This window comes from Erithacus rubecula (assembly GCF_903797595.1).
Source record: "Erithacus rubecula genome assembly, chromosome: 1".
NCBI lineage: Eukaryota > Metazoa > Chordata > Aves > Passeriformes > Muscicapidae > Erithacus > Erithacus rubecula.
Window position 1 is genome coordinate 103,680,164 of NC_136658.1, and position 19,342 is coordinate 103,699,505.

Here is a 19,342-nt window from a genome sequence, read left to right on the forward strand (position 1 = left end):
ATACTATAGTTTTCACCTCAGTGTACAAAATATTCTTACAACACAAGTGGGCAAAGAAGGCAATCAAAAAACATGATTTGCATTTTTTAAGTTCATCTATTACAAAAAACTTCTCATGTTAACTAGACTGAATTTAGCACCTTAAAGAAGCAGTTAACAGTTCCAATTTAGAGATAAAAGAAACAGCCACATCACAAAGTTTGACAGACTCTTGATGATTGCATGGGATAATTTTCATTCTAAGCCTCCTTTTGGACTTTGTGCAAAAATTTGTTTGAAAATTTGTATGGTAATGCCAATGCTTCACCAAATTATCATGAGAAAGAGGATCTGCTTACTTTTCAAGTCTCTAAGTTTTTATTTTGAAACAACCATGGCTTTAGTAGAAAACCTTATTACACCTATACACTATTTTCCTGGTTTAAAATGAAAAAAATGCTAAATTCCTTCTCTCAAGTAAGAGAAGATTTGTGAAAATAAAATTATTAAATACCTTAACAAGATGTGAATGCAGAAAGCACTTATGGCTCAGTTCACTTTCACTACCCACCCAAATTTTAGAAAACTACTTTTGAAAACACAGGTTTTACTTTGTGTTACCTTATTAACAGTAAAAAGAGTAAAATCCTTGCACACAAACTACTGCATGGTAAAAATAATGTCCTTGCAAGAGGAGTCTGAGAAAGTAAAACCCTCTTCCAATGCTCTCATGACCCTTTAAATGTGCTGTCATTTCAAAAGGTGCCATTACTGTGCAAAGAAGTAACCTTAATTTCTCTCCACTCAGCAGATGATACTAGACCAAGTGACTAGGAATGTAATAAAGAATCTTATGTACATTGTTAACATAAACTTTGATGTTCAATGAGGAATTTTGTGCTGCATGCTTCAGTGGTTGTGAGTTATTACTCCTTCTTACAGTAAAGGTCACAATTCAAACACTTTTCAGCTATTTGCAATATAAGTCCTGGTTCTGCTTTTCTCTAAGAACACACAAATTATGTTCATTATTTAATACCAAAATCCCCTCTGGTAACTTATAAGTGATGGCTTATGGGAAGGAAAAACATCTCATTGAAATAAAGCACAGTCTGGGTTACACTTAGAGCTCACCCTCCTATTTCACACAGAGCAAACACAGCAGCAGTCCCACATTCTCTTTTTCCTGTCTGGATTTGAGTGGGTTTCTTGAGCTTGGTATCAGCGATGCATTGAAAGAAATAAATATTGTTTAAACTTAAATATTATTGTAAAATGCAAGATTGTTACTAATGCTGATGACTGAATGTATCAACCTGATCTTCAGGTAAACAAGAAGGATTTCACATAAATATTGTAAAAGCTGAAAGTAAGATCCTCTATGCAAAGGCAGAGAAGAGAAAGATAATTTTTTTGCTGAGACTAATATGAAGAGAGAAGTGGTACTAGTGATATGCATTCTTCTTGCAAATACACTCAGGCAGGTACAATCCCAATGGCTTTATCAAAACAAAACAGGCCCTGACTAATCATTCAGGCTTTGTAACAGAAAAGTAAATCAGGGAATCCAAATTCCCTCTGGTAACTGAAAGATATCATTTTTTAATGAGATTGTGAATAATTTATTATCTTTCCCATAAAAAAATATTTTGAATAATTTCTTAATCTTAGTAATAGTATGACAAAATATCTAGGGAAGAATGAAAGCAGCAGAGTACGAAGAATATGATGTTCATTTTAATTAAATTATTCCCCCCCTTCAGAGAACACCTTTAAAGACCCCATTTGGGAAGAACTGGAGCTACAGCATTATTGATCCCGGTTATATCTTATAGGCAAGGAGAAATATGTAATTTTGAGGTAAGCATATAGATTATGGTTATCAAAACAATTAGCCACACAAATAATATCACCTCTATTTACACCACAGCAGTTACAATACATGCCTGAAATACACATTTACATTTCCTGCAATTACAGTGCAAGTGAGGCAGATGTTTAAATTCTTTGCTATCTGGGGATTGTCTTACCTACCTGAAATTCATCAGATTCAAATATGCTACTGAGCCAAGACTGAACAACCCAAATGCTTCAGGAATAAACTGACTTGTGAATCCAACTGCTAGCAGCTATTATTTCAATTAATCACATACTCTACTACAAAACCAAATATACTCTTTAAGTGTGTACACACTTTATTATGGGATGTTTAAGGGAGAGAACACAGGCCCTTTCAAGTGTTAAACCTCCTTATTCAACAGGACCTTTTATGCTAATTGTAAAAATATGTTGGATTTAGCTATCACATACAGTGCAAAACTAAACTCAGACAACACAGACCACCAAGAAGGAGAAAAAGCACATCTGAATGCCCAGAACACTGACAGCTTTCCTAACCAAGTCAAACAACTAGTCCTGAAAATTTTGTGACTAAAATAATGAATAAATTAAGATATTTTTAAAAATCCCTCTTCTTTCACTTCTGTTTGTTCCTGGGTGCAATTCTGATTGAGATTTCATTAAATTACAGCTTAGAACATTTTCAGACAGCAACAGAAATATGTATCTATTGAAGGGTTGAAGAACTCTGAGTAGAAAAGATAGACAAAGGAATTTATAGAGATGTGGAAAATGTGTGGAAGTGAGTTAATTGCTTGGCAGGACAATTATAGAATGACCTAATTGTATAAATTTGACTTGTGTGATTGGGTTTTACAGAAAAAACAAGACAAAAAAAAAGAGGCACTCTTGTGTAACACAACTGAGTCTGTGCTACATTGCACAGAATTCCAAAAGATATTCCAGGCACATCCTGCTTTTCACAGAGCAGAGCAGGGACTATCATAGGTAAGTAAAAAGTTAACACTTGGAAAGATCTTTAAAATCAAGCTGAGGTACACAAAGTTCTACAAGCCAAATTCTGATTAAGAAAAACCTTAATGGTTCTCTGACTTTAAAGTGTGCACCACTATATTGAGAATTCTGTTACCCCTGTGGGTAAAAATTGTTGTTTAACTACTGAATGCATACTACATATATATATATCTGTATACTTTTTCTTAGCTTCTTATACTTGATACTCATTCTTCCTTGACTTAAAGAAAAAAAAACAAAACACTGAAAACATGTGACAAAAAATGTTCTAGAAAAACTCAGCATATGAAGGGAAAAAAAAAAGAATATTAGTTCAATAGTGTAATTATCAAGCCCTTTCAATGTATAAAATGTCAAAATAGAAAGATTACTTTCAAGAATGCCTTCTAGCATTTATGCTTTAAAGTAAAATCTGTGCCCTGCAGTGTTACTTAATAAGATAAGTTTAAGTTGTCTTCTCTCCTGGAAAGTATACAGTAATTAAAACAAACAAAAAAAAAAAGGAGAAAGCTCAAACCAACTATCTCTTTTTTCCCTGAAACCCTCAGACCTACTTTTAAAAAACTTAAAATTTTATCATCATCTTCCATCACCAAATGTTCTTACAGAAAAGTTTCCACTTCTTTCCCACACATACCTCACCTGTTCATTTTTAAATGTTAGGCGAATGTTTTCAATAATTGCATAATTTTTTTCAAACTCTAAAGAAAAAAATAAAATCTCTGTAATTGTTCCAAATTTCCATACATTTTTTCTATTAATACAAATACCAGTACGATGAGGTATTTTTTTCTTGGTTCTTTCATTTTTAGTCCTTTATCCTCACTCAGCAAGGTTAGATGAGCATCTCCAACATACCTTCAATGTTTCTCAGAACTCAACAGTTGGATAAATAAGGAAAGTCAACTCAAAAACACAAATGAAGAAAAGCTACAACAAAATAAACAGCTTTAGTTGTCAGTCAGCAAATTAGGTAGTTCAGGGCAGGAGGGAAACCTACTCTTCACTTTGTATTTAGGGACCAGCATGGATGAGGAAACACCTTGCACAGATGAATTAATGGGAGACAGAGATGTCATTGTTCCAAGAGCAGAAGAGGAAAGGGAAAAAGGAAATAAAACAGATATCCAGAAAATCAAACCTCTTAATTTGCTCAAGAAACAACTGCTCAATACTGCTGGTAATTTCCCCACTGTGCATGTGCTGCTGGAAACAAAATATTAGTGCAGATAATTTTTTATAGCCAATTTAGAGCTAGACATAGATTTACTGAGTAATTTACAGGTTGAAACAAATCTGTATCTCTGGATTTTTCACTGGGTTTATTACCCAAACAGGTGAAGGCTAGAAAGAAAAATCAGGAAGAGGGGAGGAATTAAGCAATTCTGTTTTATTCAAGGGCACATCCTGGCTTCATCTTGTCCATCCACAGCTGTTATCAAATCAATTAGCAGCAATATGCTATTCTAAGTCCAAATTGATAATCTTTACATTTTCTATTTCTATTGAAATTGAAGGAGATAAGTTTTTATCAAGTTATAAAACAGAGCAGATATTTTTAAATAGAGAATTAGGCCAAGATAGTGTGAAATAACAGCCTCCCCTGAGGATGATTTGCATAGTTTAAATGCTCTGAAGTACTGTACTTCTGGATGTTAAATAACAAATTATGATATTCTGAAGGAAACCTACTGCATGGCCTAGCTAAAATCTGTGAGGCAATTATAGCCTGGAAATCTGTTTTCCATGATAAATCCATATGGGAAGTCTTATGTGGATCTCTGTGAGACTATGCAAAATCTGGCTCCCTGATGTCTTCCCTCCTTTTATTTCCATCCCAAATATCTTTTTTCTTTTCTCTTCTTTTGCAACATCAGGAGAGCATGCTGAAAGAGATAAATCATTTCCTTACCCAGTCAGGGGAATGCACTGTTCTACTCCTTCAACTCACAGGATTTTTTTTAAGACAATAGTAACTGAGAATTTTTCCTTATTGCTACAGTGCAGCCTTTCACTTCTTTAATTTATTTCACTAGAATGGATTCCTGGCAAACACATATAAAGACTTATCTTCAGCATATAATCTTCACAGAAAGTAAAACTCAAAGGTAAAAAGAAGGAATAACACAGGCCAAATAAACATATGCAAAATATGTGTGGCCTGAAGAGATTGTGGAGAAGTACAAAGAAAAATCTTTAAGCTTGGTCCTTCTTCATATTGGAAGGCATGAATGCCTTAAAATATGACACAAAAATTTTTCTTCTGATTTTCCCTGTGTGAGGACAGCCCCAGGTGTGCTGTGGCTTTAGGGAGCTCTCTATGGTTTTCCCTGCTGACAGCAGAGACAGCCAGCACTCAGGAATGCCACCAGCTCCAACTCATAGATTTTGTCAGACCTCCCCCCAGAGATAAACAAGGCTTGGAGCACATCATTTGTGCTGTCAGGTCCCAGGACTGAGGAATGACACCCTGTTTGTCTGTCAGCTGCAACATGAGGACACTGCTCTTTCAGAGTGGTGTCACAGGGGAGAGGCAAGCCAGGGTGAGTCAGCAATCAGGAAAATGCCATGTGCATGGATTAGGCAGGGATCCCACACCTTCCTTCCTGCTGCCAATTTCACAAACCAAATCTACATCTCTACAAGCTTCCAGGTACCATGATAGTGCATCAGAGAAAAATGAGAGAGGAAAAATGCCAGCTGGAGGCTTAAACAAGGAACAGTCACACAGACAAAAAATGACAAACAGTAGAGTAGAAAGAAAAGATGATCAGCAGTCCTAAAAACTGAATATACCCAAGCTAGAGGAACACTATGAGCTAGAGCCACTGATGATTGCCTTCAACAGAACTTCTGATGGAACTTATGAAGTGTAAAATTATTTCTGCTGTTGTAAGGGACCAAACCCTGGTCATTAAATGCAATTAAAACACAGGAGGAAAAAAAACCTAAGTATTTTCCAACATGTTTTCAAAACAGTCTGCTAGAATGGGGAAATATTTCTCACAGTTCTCTATATTTTTTCCTTTTCTCTGGCTCTTCAAGTCATTTTGAGATAATTAAAGCATTATAAAAGAAACAGAAAGGAACTAAGGACAACCGGGGCAATCAAGTATGTTGGTTTTGGGAGGTTTTTTTCAGTCTTTGAAAGCAATAATAAGAAAAAACAGACTGTGCATGCAAAATTACTGAAAGAAAAAAAACAGATGCAGATAAGTATAGAATTCAAAAAGCAAATCTTGAAATCTAGTATTTTAGAGAAAGAGCCTGAGGACCTGAAAAAAATTTATGCCATTTCTTAGGTGAAATTAGTTTAAAAGCCAAATTATCTGCAATCACAGTGGACTTTACATGACATTAAAAGTATGCTAAAATGCTTTCTCAAAGAGTGTTGAATAAAATATGAAACTGTAATAGTAACATGTTTCCAAAGAGCAAACACAGAATTTTATTATCTCAAATTTGATTGCCATCAACTGGTTTTACACAGCTTTTAGGAAAATGCCTCACATTAAATACATTTATCAAATATATTTCATCTTTCCTTCCTAAGTGGTTGGCAAAGTTAACAAATAAATATATTTTGCATATATTTTAGAAGAAAAACTTAAGGAGTTAATCATGGTGTTTTCCATGGTGAAAGAGATGAACATGACACAGCTGACATGTCAGCTTAAAATACAGAAGTTTAAAAATATAAAAGGACGATAAAAAACTGACTCTTAGATTCTCAGACTATCTCACTATTTCTGAATTTCTCCTCTCAGATTTTAGAGTGAATGAGAAAAAAGAAAAGTAACTAATTAGCAATAAGCACAGTTTTTCCATAAGCATGAATGTTGCTCATAAAATGATCTAGCAATCATATTTCAGCAAGTTCATTAAGACTAATATTTAGTCCCAACACAATTTCAAAGTATTCTTCTTTTTTATAGGGAATAATGGTAAGCAGTAACACCTGCATCTAATCTGATCTTCATCTACTGACAAAATCATTAAAATATTTCAGATATAAAAGAAGGAGAAATTACAACTTATAAAGATTTCTTTGATGCTCTAATATTTCTGTGAAGTGAATACACTTTCAGTTTTACTGTGTACATTAATTAGATGGTTTGGGATAGTTTCTCACTGCTTCTGTGGAAAAAAAATAAGGTCATGTCAAAAGTTTCAGCTTTATATGTCTGTGTAAAATGTTGTGCTGGTTTTGGCTGGGGTAGGGTTAATTTTCTTCCCAGTGGCTGGTATGGGGCAGTGTTTTGGATTTGTGCTGAGCACAGTGATGGTAATACAGGGATGGTTTTGTTATTGCTGAGTTTACACAGACCCAAGGCCTTTTCTGCTTTTCCTGCTGCCAGACTGGTGAGGAGGCTGGGAGGAGACACAGCTGGGACAGGAACCCAGATTGACCACAGGGACATTCCAGACTGTGTGACATCATGGATCAGAGTGTAAAGTGGCACAAAGAAGGAGCAAGAGGGATGTTTGGAGTGATGGGGTTTGTGCAAGATGTGATGGGACCCTGGAGATGGCTGAACCCCTGCCTGCCCTTGGGAAGCAGTGAGTGAATTCCTTGCTTTGCTTTGCTAGTGTGGCTTTTACTTTCCATATTAAACTGCCTTTATCTCAGCCCACGAGTTTTCCACCTTTGACCTTTCCAATTCTCTCCCTGATCCTGCTGGTGGGGGAGTGAGTGAGTGGCTGCCTGGGGCTTGGCTGGTGGCTGGGATGAAACCATGAGAAATATATATATATATATATATATATATATATATATATATATGTATGTATGTAAATGACATGACATCCAGACCAATTCTTACTCCTCTTTTCTTCTAAATCATTCTTTCTATACCACCTAGAAATGTTTTAGTAAGCTTCCAGAAGGGAAAACTAAAATAGTTCCTTGCTGGGAACAGTGAGGTCTGCAATATCCTTTACAAAATAAAGATCTGATAAGTACATCTACAGGCAAATCATAACATGTGGCAAATTTTTTTGAATGAAATTGTAAACAAGTGATCCTCATTTAATATTTCTAAACAAGTTCTTTAATGTGAGATAGACAGTATTTCTCCAAGGAAAATGTTATGGCTTATTCTTTTATTTATATAACATGAAACATGTTGTGTATCTGAATAAAAAAACTTTCTCCTTTGTTTTCTGTTGTTTTGGTAAAAATTAAAATCAGTTACAGTTGATTTTAGAATTTCTTTCCTCTCATTTTTCTTCTTAACTGATCCTTCAAACTACAAAAATTTAATTTAAAAATAATTTTCTTAGAAATTAATATTTTTCTACTCTGGTACTTCTTGTTTTAGGAAACTGTGACTTGTTGCAGGTTAAGTTAATAAAATAAGTAACATTAATAGTTTAAATATACATTAAGGGTTATGAAGCTACATACCTCGTGGCTGTTTAACCATAAGATGAAAAACAGATTCTGTACAGGTGGCCTGAGACAGGACAGATGCATTCAGTTGCTGATTCAACAGCCCTTGATCTAAAAAAGAAATTTGAAAAATATTTGTAGAAATACATTTACATTTCAAAATTGATGGAACAATTTCCCCAATAAAACAGCTTCACAGATAGAGGTTTTATAAAATACATCCTTGCATGGGAGCATTTTCTCCTGCTCTGCTTAAAGGTTCACTCAGTATTTTCCTCACTGTGTAGTATAGACACAATATGGATACATTTTTAAATAGAATTAAAATGAAATAGCACAGCATCAAGAAAAAACAAAGTTTAATTTTTTTTCAGTTAAACAACATTTAGAGATTACAAAATAAACTGCTTTCTAAATGAAAAAACCAAGTAGCAATGAAAGCCAATGGTGACATGAAATGTAAGAGACACAGGTTCAGGACCAGCAGTGCAGACACAGCTGCAGACAAGAATTGCTTTCTTGTTAGCAAGTCACTGGATCAACCAAGAGATCATTTCATAAAGACAGAGGATTTAGACATTATTTAGATTGTTTCACTGATCACTGTCAATGCTGTGGATAAATGAAAAATGAGACAGGAAAAATCTGGTTTAAAGTCCAATTTCCTTAAACAGTTTTTGAAACTGTTCAAGCAGCCAAAGGAAATTCCTTGTAGGAAAAATGTCTAGCAGCTAATTCCAAGAACCTGAGACCATATCTGTAGAGAGTGTCATATTAAAGTGTGGTAACACTGAGTGATGAACTGCTGACATGAAGACAGGACACACAGGATTCACCCAACAGCCAGGGACACTGTCATTTGGGTTACAGAACAAAGCTAAAATAGCTTTAAGAAACAGAATAATGATCAAAGATGTTCAGGAAGGCAGAGAACAGCTCTCTTGGCACTATTATTCTTGGTTCTTGTAAGAAGAGAAACGGCCCCAAAATTATTTCATTTCAAGAAAAAGGTTTTGGGTTTTGGGAACCAGCTTAGGGGTTTAAAGTAATATTTGCAAACTATGAAGAAACACAAAAAGAACTGAAGGACCCTCTCCAAATATTAAAAGATGGTTGCATAAGAAAAGTCAACATACTTATTTTAATGTATGAATAAAACAACTGTATCATCTTCTTTCCTGACCTAAAAGATTGCAGTGGCAAAAACAAGGTTATAGAGAAATCTTTCTCTATAATGCCAATTATTCTATAAGAATTGTTTTCTATCTTTTTTTCCCAGGATGCTAATAAGCTGAATACTTTAAATTTCCCCAACTAGAAGAATTTTGCAACTTCAAAATATATGGTATTTATTGCTTATATCCTTTCACAATTAATTTTCTTTCTACAGTTAAGTAATTTTCACACAACTAGCTAACAATTCTCCAGAGTTCTTTTATCTGAAATATATACTTTCACTGTATGAAATTAAAGGCATTAGGCTATGCTTCATGATACTTCAAACCTGTATTTATTAGTTCAGAGGTGCATTTATATACTGCACATGATTTTCTTAATTGGTAGCTAAAATAATGATTTGAATTATATCAAGTGATGTTAGCACTTGTATTCTAAATTGACTAGATGACTGAAAATAGAATAGCATTTCTTCACATCTTTACTATTTCACTCTAACACTGACATATTTATATATGCAATAATACTTAGTCCAATATATTTTGCATGAATGAAAAATGACCAAGTAGCAGACTTGTCTTCAAGTACTTAGTTCAATAGCATAAAGCCCCAGAAAGCAGTTTGAAAATAATTGAAAAGTTTAAAAATTGCAATTCTCATTTAGAAATCTTTGAATGGAAAAAGACAATTTACTGTGAATGCAGCCTTATCTTGGACATAGGGTAAATTTCAATAAGCAATCTTACACACTCCCACAGGTATCAGTGTTGTTAATTCAGGTAACACTGGATTCCAGAGGAACCAATCCAACTCCCTTATCCAATTCCTAATTACTGCTGTAGCTTTCATCTGCTCTTTGAGCACAGCCTTTCAAATCCTGAAATGAATATCCTCTATAAAAGCTGTTGCTTTTTTTTTTTTCTTGAACTATATATTTGGACCACTGAAAATTTGAAATTAAATTGTCCACATTGACTGAAATAAAGCATTATGGTATTAACAAACCACTAATATTTAGGGATAATTCTTACACAGGTTAACTCTGTGAGCTCTGGTTTACACTGGAGATTTTAGTAGTTTCAATTATTTGTATCATTTTTTTATTGCTTCCAAAAAAACTCTTAGTAGCAATACTATACAATGGTGTTTACAGAAAAGCAGTATCATGCAACCTGAAACAGCTGAATTAGTGCAGGTTACTAAACCATCTGTGACAAGAGTTTGCATACTCTGTAGTTCTGGTCATTGGCTCAGGGAAAATCACCTGCTGTCAAATAAACATTATTCACATGACTATTCCTCATGTAGCTGTGAATGCTGATGTGAATAAGGGCTGCACATTTAAGCATTCAAATGTCTAAATCCTGGGAAGAAAACTTACTGGTGTTAAATTCAAAAGGAAAATACCTAGTTTAAAGAGATCCAGGGTGGTAGTAATAGTAGTTTTATTTGCTCTATAATTATCCCAAATAGAGGAGTGTTTGTGCTACAACAGCAGTCAAAATTCACAGAAAGAAACATTTCTGAGGAATACTGCTCTTGGGTTTGACAAAGCTTCAGAAATGCAAATGAAAGCTACAGAAATGGTCCACACAGGACAATTTCCAATTAATGTCTATTTTAATTCCTGAACTTTGCAGTTCTAAACATAATTTCACATCTATATAGGGCAGAAATTGCCTATGGAATGTTACTTGAAAATAAGACATGTAACTTATGTAATTTTCTTTAAGGCATGAAGTAAATCTATAAATGTTGATGTTTATTGCTATTACACTTTAATTGAGATGCCCTGTTTTCATTGTTGACATCCTGAATTCTCTTAAGAAGGAGCACATGGACAGAAAAACAATTTCTAAAGATCCAGATCAGTCAGGCATGTCACTCTGAGTTGCTGCTTCTGTTGATTTCCCCATTCCACCCTCTTTCTGGCTTCTAGTAACATCAGCAATCAGCCTGACATATTATTTCTCAGGATATGTAAGGGCCAGGAATGCTAAACTGAACTTGTGTACCCACAATTTTACTTATAAGACTAGATTTCTCTTCCTCTGGAAAGAAGGAAATAAGAATTCCAGTTAACTATTCTTACACTAAGCAAATCATAGAATGAACAACATCTAAATACAGCTTGAATGCATAAATCAACTATCTTGTTGTAATTAAAACAAAGCAAATTTTATGTAAAGGTCATCAAGAGCAACTGAATTATAAAAATAACATTGCAATTAATCAGATTAAAACATTCAAGATAGACTTTAAAGGACAGGTATGATTATCCTTTCATAAGGATCGTGGTATAGAATTTATTTTTTCAAAGGAGACCTTTTGTATTTCCACAGACCAAAGAAACATTAGATCATCATGATGTCAGGTCTACTGATGGGTAAAGAAAAATAAAGACTGAAAACTCTGGATGCATAAAAACAAATATTAGTCCTTCACATCTAAACCAGATTCTTCTGTCTCTGTCACTAGTCCTCAACAACTCCCTCAGACAAGTTCATGCTCAACAGCTAGGAAAATGACTGTTTTCACTAAAACAACTAAACAATGCAGTTTCTCTTGTTTCTCAGCATTTCACAATCTACTAGCCTTTAGTTACAATATTTAAGCTCTAAAAATAATTTCTGATTAAGTTGCATCACAGGTAGGTTTGATTATTCTTCTCCATTATTTTGTGAACAGCACACTGGATTAGTATTCTTACAAATAACACCTCATGGGAATGGAATACTAAACTGTGCTGTTTGGCATTAGATTTATTCTCAATAGGACAAGCAGTTTGCATCTCTTAATTGCTCTTGCTATACAAATTAGAATCCCAGCTTGCACTTTCCACTAGAATAAACCATCCTGCATTCATGGAATGTAACAGGAATCTTTATACCACAGATGCAATACACACCTATACTTTATACAAAGTATAAACAAAAGTTTATATAACAGTTATTTCCTAGTCAAAAAGGGTGGTTTGCACAGCTAATAATTCACAGCACTTCTAATTCACACAGTCTGGCCTAAGATGAGCACACACAGTAGATGCAGTGAGGAAAAAATACAAAGGGTTAACATTTTAGTATGAATATTGCATTACTAATAATGTAAAAGTTCACTTTGTCTTCAGCTGTTCCAGAAATGATGAGTTGATGAACAAAGCAATTCAAAACTGGGATACACCAACAATTTATCAAGATACCTCTGGACTGAAGCTCCACCATCCATCATGTCAGTTCCTCTCCCTAATTTACATTGCAATCTCTATCATCATCCATGTCATTAATAAAGGTCCTGAATAATATGGGCCCCAAAGCTGACCCCTGGGGTGCAGCAATCATTACCAGCCAGCAGCTGAATGCCAAGATGTTGATCACTATCACTTGAGACCAACAGTGCAGCCAAGTTTCCAATCCACTCAGTAGTCTGTTCATCAAGCCTAGACTTCCTTAGCTTCCAAACAAGAATGTTACAGGATACAGTGACAAAAGTCTTACTAAATCATGGTGTGCTACATTCAGTGCTCCTCCTTTATTTGCATAACCACTCATTTCCATACAGAAGGCAATCACATTTGTCAATCATGATTTGCACTTAAGAAATCCATTTGACTACTCCTGATTATCTTCTTGACCTTCACGGGCTTGGACATGGACTGTGAATGTGCAAATCAGGGCTACACACACTGCAAAAGGCAGTGTCCAATGACCCCCCCAGGGGGTCAGCTGAGGCTGATCCTCCAGCCTTCCATCCATCACTTTTCAAAGGAGGAAACAACAAAGTATTTTCCCAATCAACAGAAAAGTCTCCTGATCCACAGAAAACAATAGTTTCACAATCATATTTGTCAACTGTTGTATTACATTATATCGTGAATTTCATCTGGAATTGTGAATCTAAATACATCCAGCTGCTCTAAGTCCACACCCTGTCACTCCCCTACAGGCTGCACATTCCTCTCTTAAAATCAGAAGTTTTCCTGCCACAGCACTCATCCAACTGCTGGGGCTCTTAACAAACACACTGCAGTGCCAAGGAGAAACCTCAACAATTCCTGACTGCCTCAGACCAGAGCTGCAGCTTCCACCCTCACAGCTTCCACTTGGATTACAGAAGTAATGCCTGAACAGTCTGAATGACTGCCCAAGAGCAGCTCCTGTGGTATGCAGTCAACATTTAAGCTTCTATTTCTATAGTGGAAGCACTTTGTGTGCACTGAATGTCACCTGCTGCAGAACCTGTCCTGTCTGTGTGCAGAGCCAGGCTGCAGGGCTCCTGGACACCTCAGGACACCTGGATGCCAGGTAAGCAGGAAGCTGGACAAGACTCTTGTTTCTCTCATTTCCAGGATCCCCCTGTCTGCCAGGCACCCTGCTCAGCAGCTGAACTCTGGCAATGTCCCCAAGATCCTGGCCATGATTCACTTGGCCTGTCACCACTGAATATTCTGCATGCTGTTGCTTCTTTCAATGTTTTTCAGAAGAGAATATCAACAGAAATTCACAAGAGATTTGATAATTTACAAATGGTATTATGTTTTGTGACAGTCATGAATGAAAATATTTCAGCAGCTAAACAGGGAAAATTGCACTGAAATGTGACAGGAAGAAAAACTGGCCAGCAAAAGTATGGAGTGTTTACTAACAAGACAAAGATGCTCTTGACCTTCTAGGTAAACATATTTCCAAGATCCCCCATATATGAACTGTGTATGAGGACAAAGCTGTAGTTCTTTATTTCTAATTCATATTCAGAAGGTAGTGTTAAAAAGCATGACTTTAATGCAACAAATAAACATGAATTTAGAGTTTTAAAAAATCACATTTCTTCACTAATTCTATGTGCCACAAACCCCAAATCTTAAAATGAGTTTGTAAACATGGCTTAAAACTTACCTTTGAACAGGCTTGATTTTGCTATTCCTGTACAGTTTTGTTGCTATTTTTCTTACATTTATTTATTTATAAAGATAAAACTGGAAGGTTTATCTTCAATTTTTGTTATTTGTAGATGCTGGGACATGTTTTGGCAGCTGTTTTCTGATGCTACCTACATTTTATGTTCGAGTAGGTGGAGATTCAGAAAATCTTTTAAAGACCTCTGATGCACCTAAAGTGAAACCCCCTCTTTGACTGAGTAAATGTTAGTCATCAATGAGAATGTGGGATTTAGAACCTGAGTTCTTACAGCATTTGTGGAATGGACAGTTACTTGTCGATCTCTGATAATTCTGGATCTCATATCATCCTTTAAAGAATGTTTGAAAATATTAATGAAACACACTTGCTTGAAAGGTCATCAGAAAAAACTAAAAAAATCCTAAATAAAACCTTAAAAATATAGCTCTCTTACTAACTCCTTTAGTTATCCAGAATCCGACCAAATAATATAAAATATTTTTAAGGTAATTAAGGAACAAAAGCAAAGTAAAGCACTAGCTATGTGGTTTAGGCACAGCTACCAAAACACATCCCAGGAGTCTCCTGTTGCCAAAATGCTACAGTGCAGTACAGAGCCAGCAAGCAGCTGCACATCCACATGAGGCAGCACAACCTAAAAAGCCTCTGTGAACAGTTGTTACAGGTTTGTGTTCTTTCCTACCTCCCACAGCAAACTCCAGAGTCTGCAGGGTGGACGTGGATAACACACAAGAACTCGATTGCCAAAAAATTGAATGAGGAAAATTTAATCACATCCCTTTCACATTTTAATGGAACCCAAGGAACTTGAGTCCAAATCCCTGTACCTGCCAGCACGATATCCACCAGCACATTTTCAGTGGTTGGGTTCTCAAAGGGTATGATGGTAGAGGAGTACTCTCCAATGCAGGCACTGATGCAGGTTGTCTCCATGCGCTCAGGAGGAACCCCAGATCCCACCAGGTGAAACACCCGCTCTCCAAACTGCAAATGAAATGTGCCATTGCTTATTATCTGATAAGTCAGAGCTGGACATTTTAAAGTATTTTGTCTACTTCTTTTTTCCACTGTTCTGTGTCTCTACTACAAGTGAAGCTTAATTTTTTTCTTTCTTTTTTCTTTCTTCAAGCTGTTGTTACTCTAAGTATTGCTATCTGGAAATCAAAAGTTTCATTCTGGGAAATGCTCACATCTCCTTTTTGTGTTTAATTTCCGTCCTACTTCAAGCACATAGTATTTAACTTCCATCCAGCTACCCAGAGCTTTCAGTGTAGGGAATGGAAAGATGTAGGTGGTTGGGAAAGCAAAATTCAAAGCACATATATAAAAACCTGAAAGCAGATGAAGTAAGAATTTCTCTCCAGAACACAAAGGAAGAAAATAATTCTTTGATGGAAGCAGCAGAATCAAAAAAAAAAAAAAAAAAAAAAAAGCTAAAAATGTTACTCCAAAGATAATAATTAACATTACCCTTAAGACACACAAAAAGTCAAGGATATTGGAAAGAAATAGTAGATCTAAGATTTCCATGGACCACCAGGTTTCAGAGAAGATAAGAACATTGTGTCCTCTTGAACTGACCTTGGATATATACTATTCATATTAGAATTGCTGTCTCCTTGTTTTTATCCTTAATAAATATTTAGGAGAGATTGTGAAAATAAATGCTGTGCCAACACCACCTGCAAATAATCTGTCCAACACACTTTTTCAGGAAAAAAACATTGCCATATGACTTCCTTCAGTATTTGTTTTCTTCATATAAAAGAATATTTGTTTTTTCAGTATTACTTAAAACACTACTGAAAACTGCTGGTAGCACTCAACTGGAATAATTCACAGGTCAGCAGCCATTTAGGCTATCTGAAACTCAAAAAAAAAAACAAAAAAAACCAAAACACAGAGAGGAAATTGCACAGAAAGCAAAGGCTTCATTTAACCACACTCTGCATGACAAAATATTACCCTCTACATTGTACTATCGGTTTTTCTTTTTTATCCCAGCTGTAATTTAAAAACAGTCATTAGGTCATGACCCATGTCTCTTTGTTTACTTGTTTCTCTTACAACTTTAGGAAAATTCACAGAGAAAATAGAAGTCAACAATTCAAAGGTGTGCAAAGTAAAAAACATTTACAGATAAAATGAAAGGAAGAATTCACTTTATCAAGTGTGTGACCTTCTAAAATTTGGATCGAAAAAAAAATGAAACAATTTAATTTTTGGGGGGCTGGGAAAAACATCAAGAAATTTAATTTCAGACCTCCAGTCTTCTAGTGTTAAAACCAGCAGAACTCATTACTGAGCAAGCTAAAATTATTCATTACCTGTTCAAGCTCCTAGGCCATAATGCCACATTTTAATATTATAAACAGAATAATTTATGTGTAAAACTAAGCATAAAACAAATTATAAGTCTTGAAATCTTCATGTTTCCTCTTCTATTATGCATCCAGTCATTAAAATTCACCTTGACCCACAGGCTGAACCTCTTAATTCCTTGCCTATCATACATAGTATCTAACCTAAATCCCAAATGTTGTGGGCACAAGCACATCATCATACCTTTGGGCATTTGAAGGTTATTGCTGCCTTGTGATTGCGTCTTCCAAGGGCAGAGGGAAAGAACCTCACAGGCAGATGGGTGGTGGAATGAGGAGGAACAGTCAGCTGTACAAACACAAGAAAGAAGCACAAGAAAGGAGGGGTAAGGGAGAGGAAATCGATTTTTCTGAGTCTGTTTCTGTTTTGTGCTTTGTACCAGCACTGTTGATGGGTGTGTGATTAATGTGCTCCACCAGCTGCATTTTCCCCTCTCAGCCAGCACGGGCTGCAAAGGCAGTGAGTTATTGCAGCCAACAATCCCAGTGGCAGTCCCTGCACATCCCAGCTCCAGGGCTGGGCTAGGACTGCTCCAAGGACATGGGCAGCAGCCCCCAAACTCCATCCCAACAGCAGCTGGTGTCTGATTGTACTGGTGACACTGACGGGTCATCACAGGGACCTCCACTGACACAACTGGCTTAGGAAGGAAATACATGCCAGCTTTTAATAAACCAGCTTTGTCTCTCTTCTGCTCACCTTTAGCAAAACCAACACTGTAAATAATGCTTGCAGGTTTTCTCCTCACCTCAAGTATTCTACTTGAGATTCAACTGTAAAGATAAAACCTAAATAGCTGACTACAATGGACTTACCTCTGCTTTCAAGAACCAGATAAGCAGTAAATGAAATGAATTATGAAGATTAAAAATACCAATGCATTTAGAGAATGATAATACAGAATCACTGAATGCACAATTACCATGACTATTTCTTTAATAAAAAAGCCTTTTAATGTTATATATATCTAAATAATATTTACATGTAAGAAGAGATAACAAGGTAATTGATTGATATCATGAACAGTTAACCTGTGTTACATAAAATGAATATAATTTGCAATAAATTAAGATCAAAACAACATTCTACAACAAAGCACACATATAACTACCAACTCCTTGTGCTCTATCATGACTGAAATAGAAACTCCAGGAGAAGGCACTGTCCAAGTCAAAGGCCTTCAGGGTGTACAATATGCCAATATGCACATGTAATACAGCAGTTCTACAATATTTATAAGGTTAATTGATTAGTATGGCTACCAAATATTGGCCAATTAGAAGAGCAGTTGGTTAGGTAATTTTACCCCAGGTACTGCCCCACTGGAATTAGTCCTAATTGCCCCATTTCTTGTTGTGTCTTCTCAGACTCTGGCTGGAAAAAAAAAAAACACCTTTGTTGTAGGTTCTCTTCTTGAAAATAAGACTAAACAGTATTTCAGGAATGTGTTAGAAGGTTAGCTTATTGTTCTACAATGTAGGGGGCAAAGGTTAGTAAAAGTACTAGAAGCTACAGCTGTGTATTAGTAGTCTCCAAAGTCACAAATACATGAAAATATATAAAAAGCCAAAACTCCTGAGTCATCAGTACCAGCTCAGTGAGGGACAGGGATATTGATGTGATATTCCTGCTGATGGCAGTGGGAGGTAGTCTGTGCAGAAGAGAGGACAGAGCTCAGGTGTGCTCAACTAACACACAAAACTTTAAATGTTATTTTTTTGGGGGGGGGGAGAAAGTTTTAAAGTAATTAATCAGACTACTGCCATAACAGTTAATTAAACTTCCATTTGCAGTCCAGTTCCTACCTACTAGTCAGACCCATTTATCAAATGAAAATCTACACATGGAGAAAGAATCATAGTAGAAAACATCCCCTCCCAAATACTTCTGAATAAAAATTAAGAAGTGAGTAAAGGCAGGATGGCATAGAATAAGAATACATGATTAAATTAATACTAAGATTTTAAAATATTGAGTAATTTCAGTAAGACATTCACATTATACAGAATAATAACTCTTCCACAGAGATGCAAACAGACAGGAGTTCGATTTCCAGTAAGTATTACTTGACATCTTATCATTACTTAGAAAAATGCCCTGCCACAGTGAATCAAAATAATCAACATGGAGTTATGATAATCCAGCAGACTGCCTGCTCTGACAGCAGAGAGGACTGTTAATTTTTACACTATAGATTTAGTTTTAAAAATTCATTTTGTATTGTACAGTATGATGTTCTGTGAATACAAAAAATAATTTGTTTTGAAATAAGCTTGGCAAAAAAACCTACTTACTTTCTACTGAAAACTAAAAAAAACAAATTGTTTTTAAAACTAGAATTGAGAAATAATGCTAAGAAATCTATTTTAAGAAGGTCATAGAATCATTTCATCATTCAATTAAATGTGCTGATGCTAACACATCTGCTGCCTTTCATCTTGTTTACATAAACAAGTGGCTTTCACAACATTCATGTGAAAAGGAACTGATATCATTGCTCTTCATAAGATCTCAGATATAATAGTTCAAATACAGAAACTGAGTCTGAAGTTAACTACAAATACATTATTTCTGTTATAGAATGAAGAAAGGAGGGGAATTTTTCATTAAATCTAAAAGCTTG

General features: G+C 35.5%; 1 protein-coding gene across 1 annotated transcript in view; it reads right to left on the reverse strand.

The window, feature by feature from the left end:
• The window catches only part of CFAP47 (cilia and flagella associated protein 47), a 258,137-nt gene that overhangs the window by 52,789 nt on the left and 186,006 nt on the right, over positions 1–19,342 (reverse strand). Inside the window, exons 55-57 of the mRNA XM_079305151.1 lie at positions 16,903–17,007; positions 15,165–15,321; positions 8,261–8,356 (exon numbers count right to left, since the gene is read on the reverse strand). Of these exons, the coding sequence (XP_079161277.1) occupies positions 8,261–8,356; positions 15,165–15,321; positions 16,903–17,007 (358 nt within the window). The remainder of the gene's footprint in view (positions 1–8,260; positions 8,357–15,164; positions 15,322–16,902; positions 17,008–19,342) is intronic.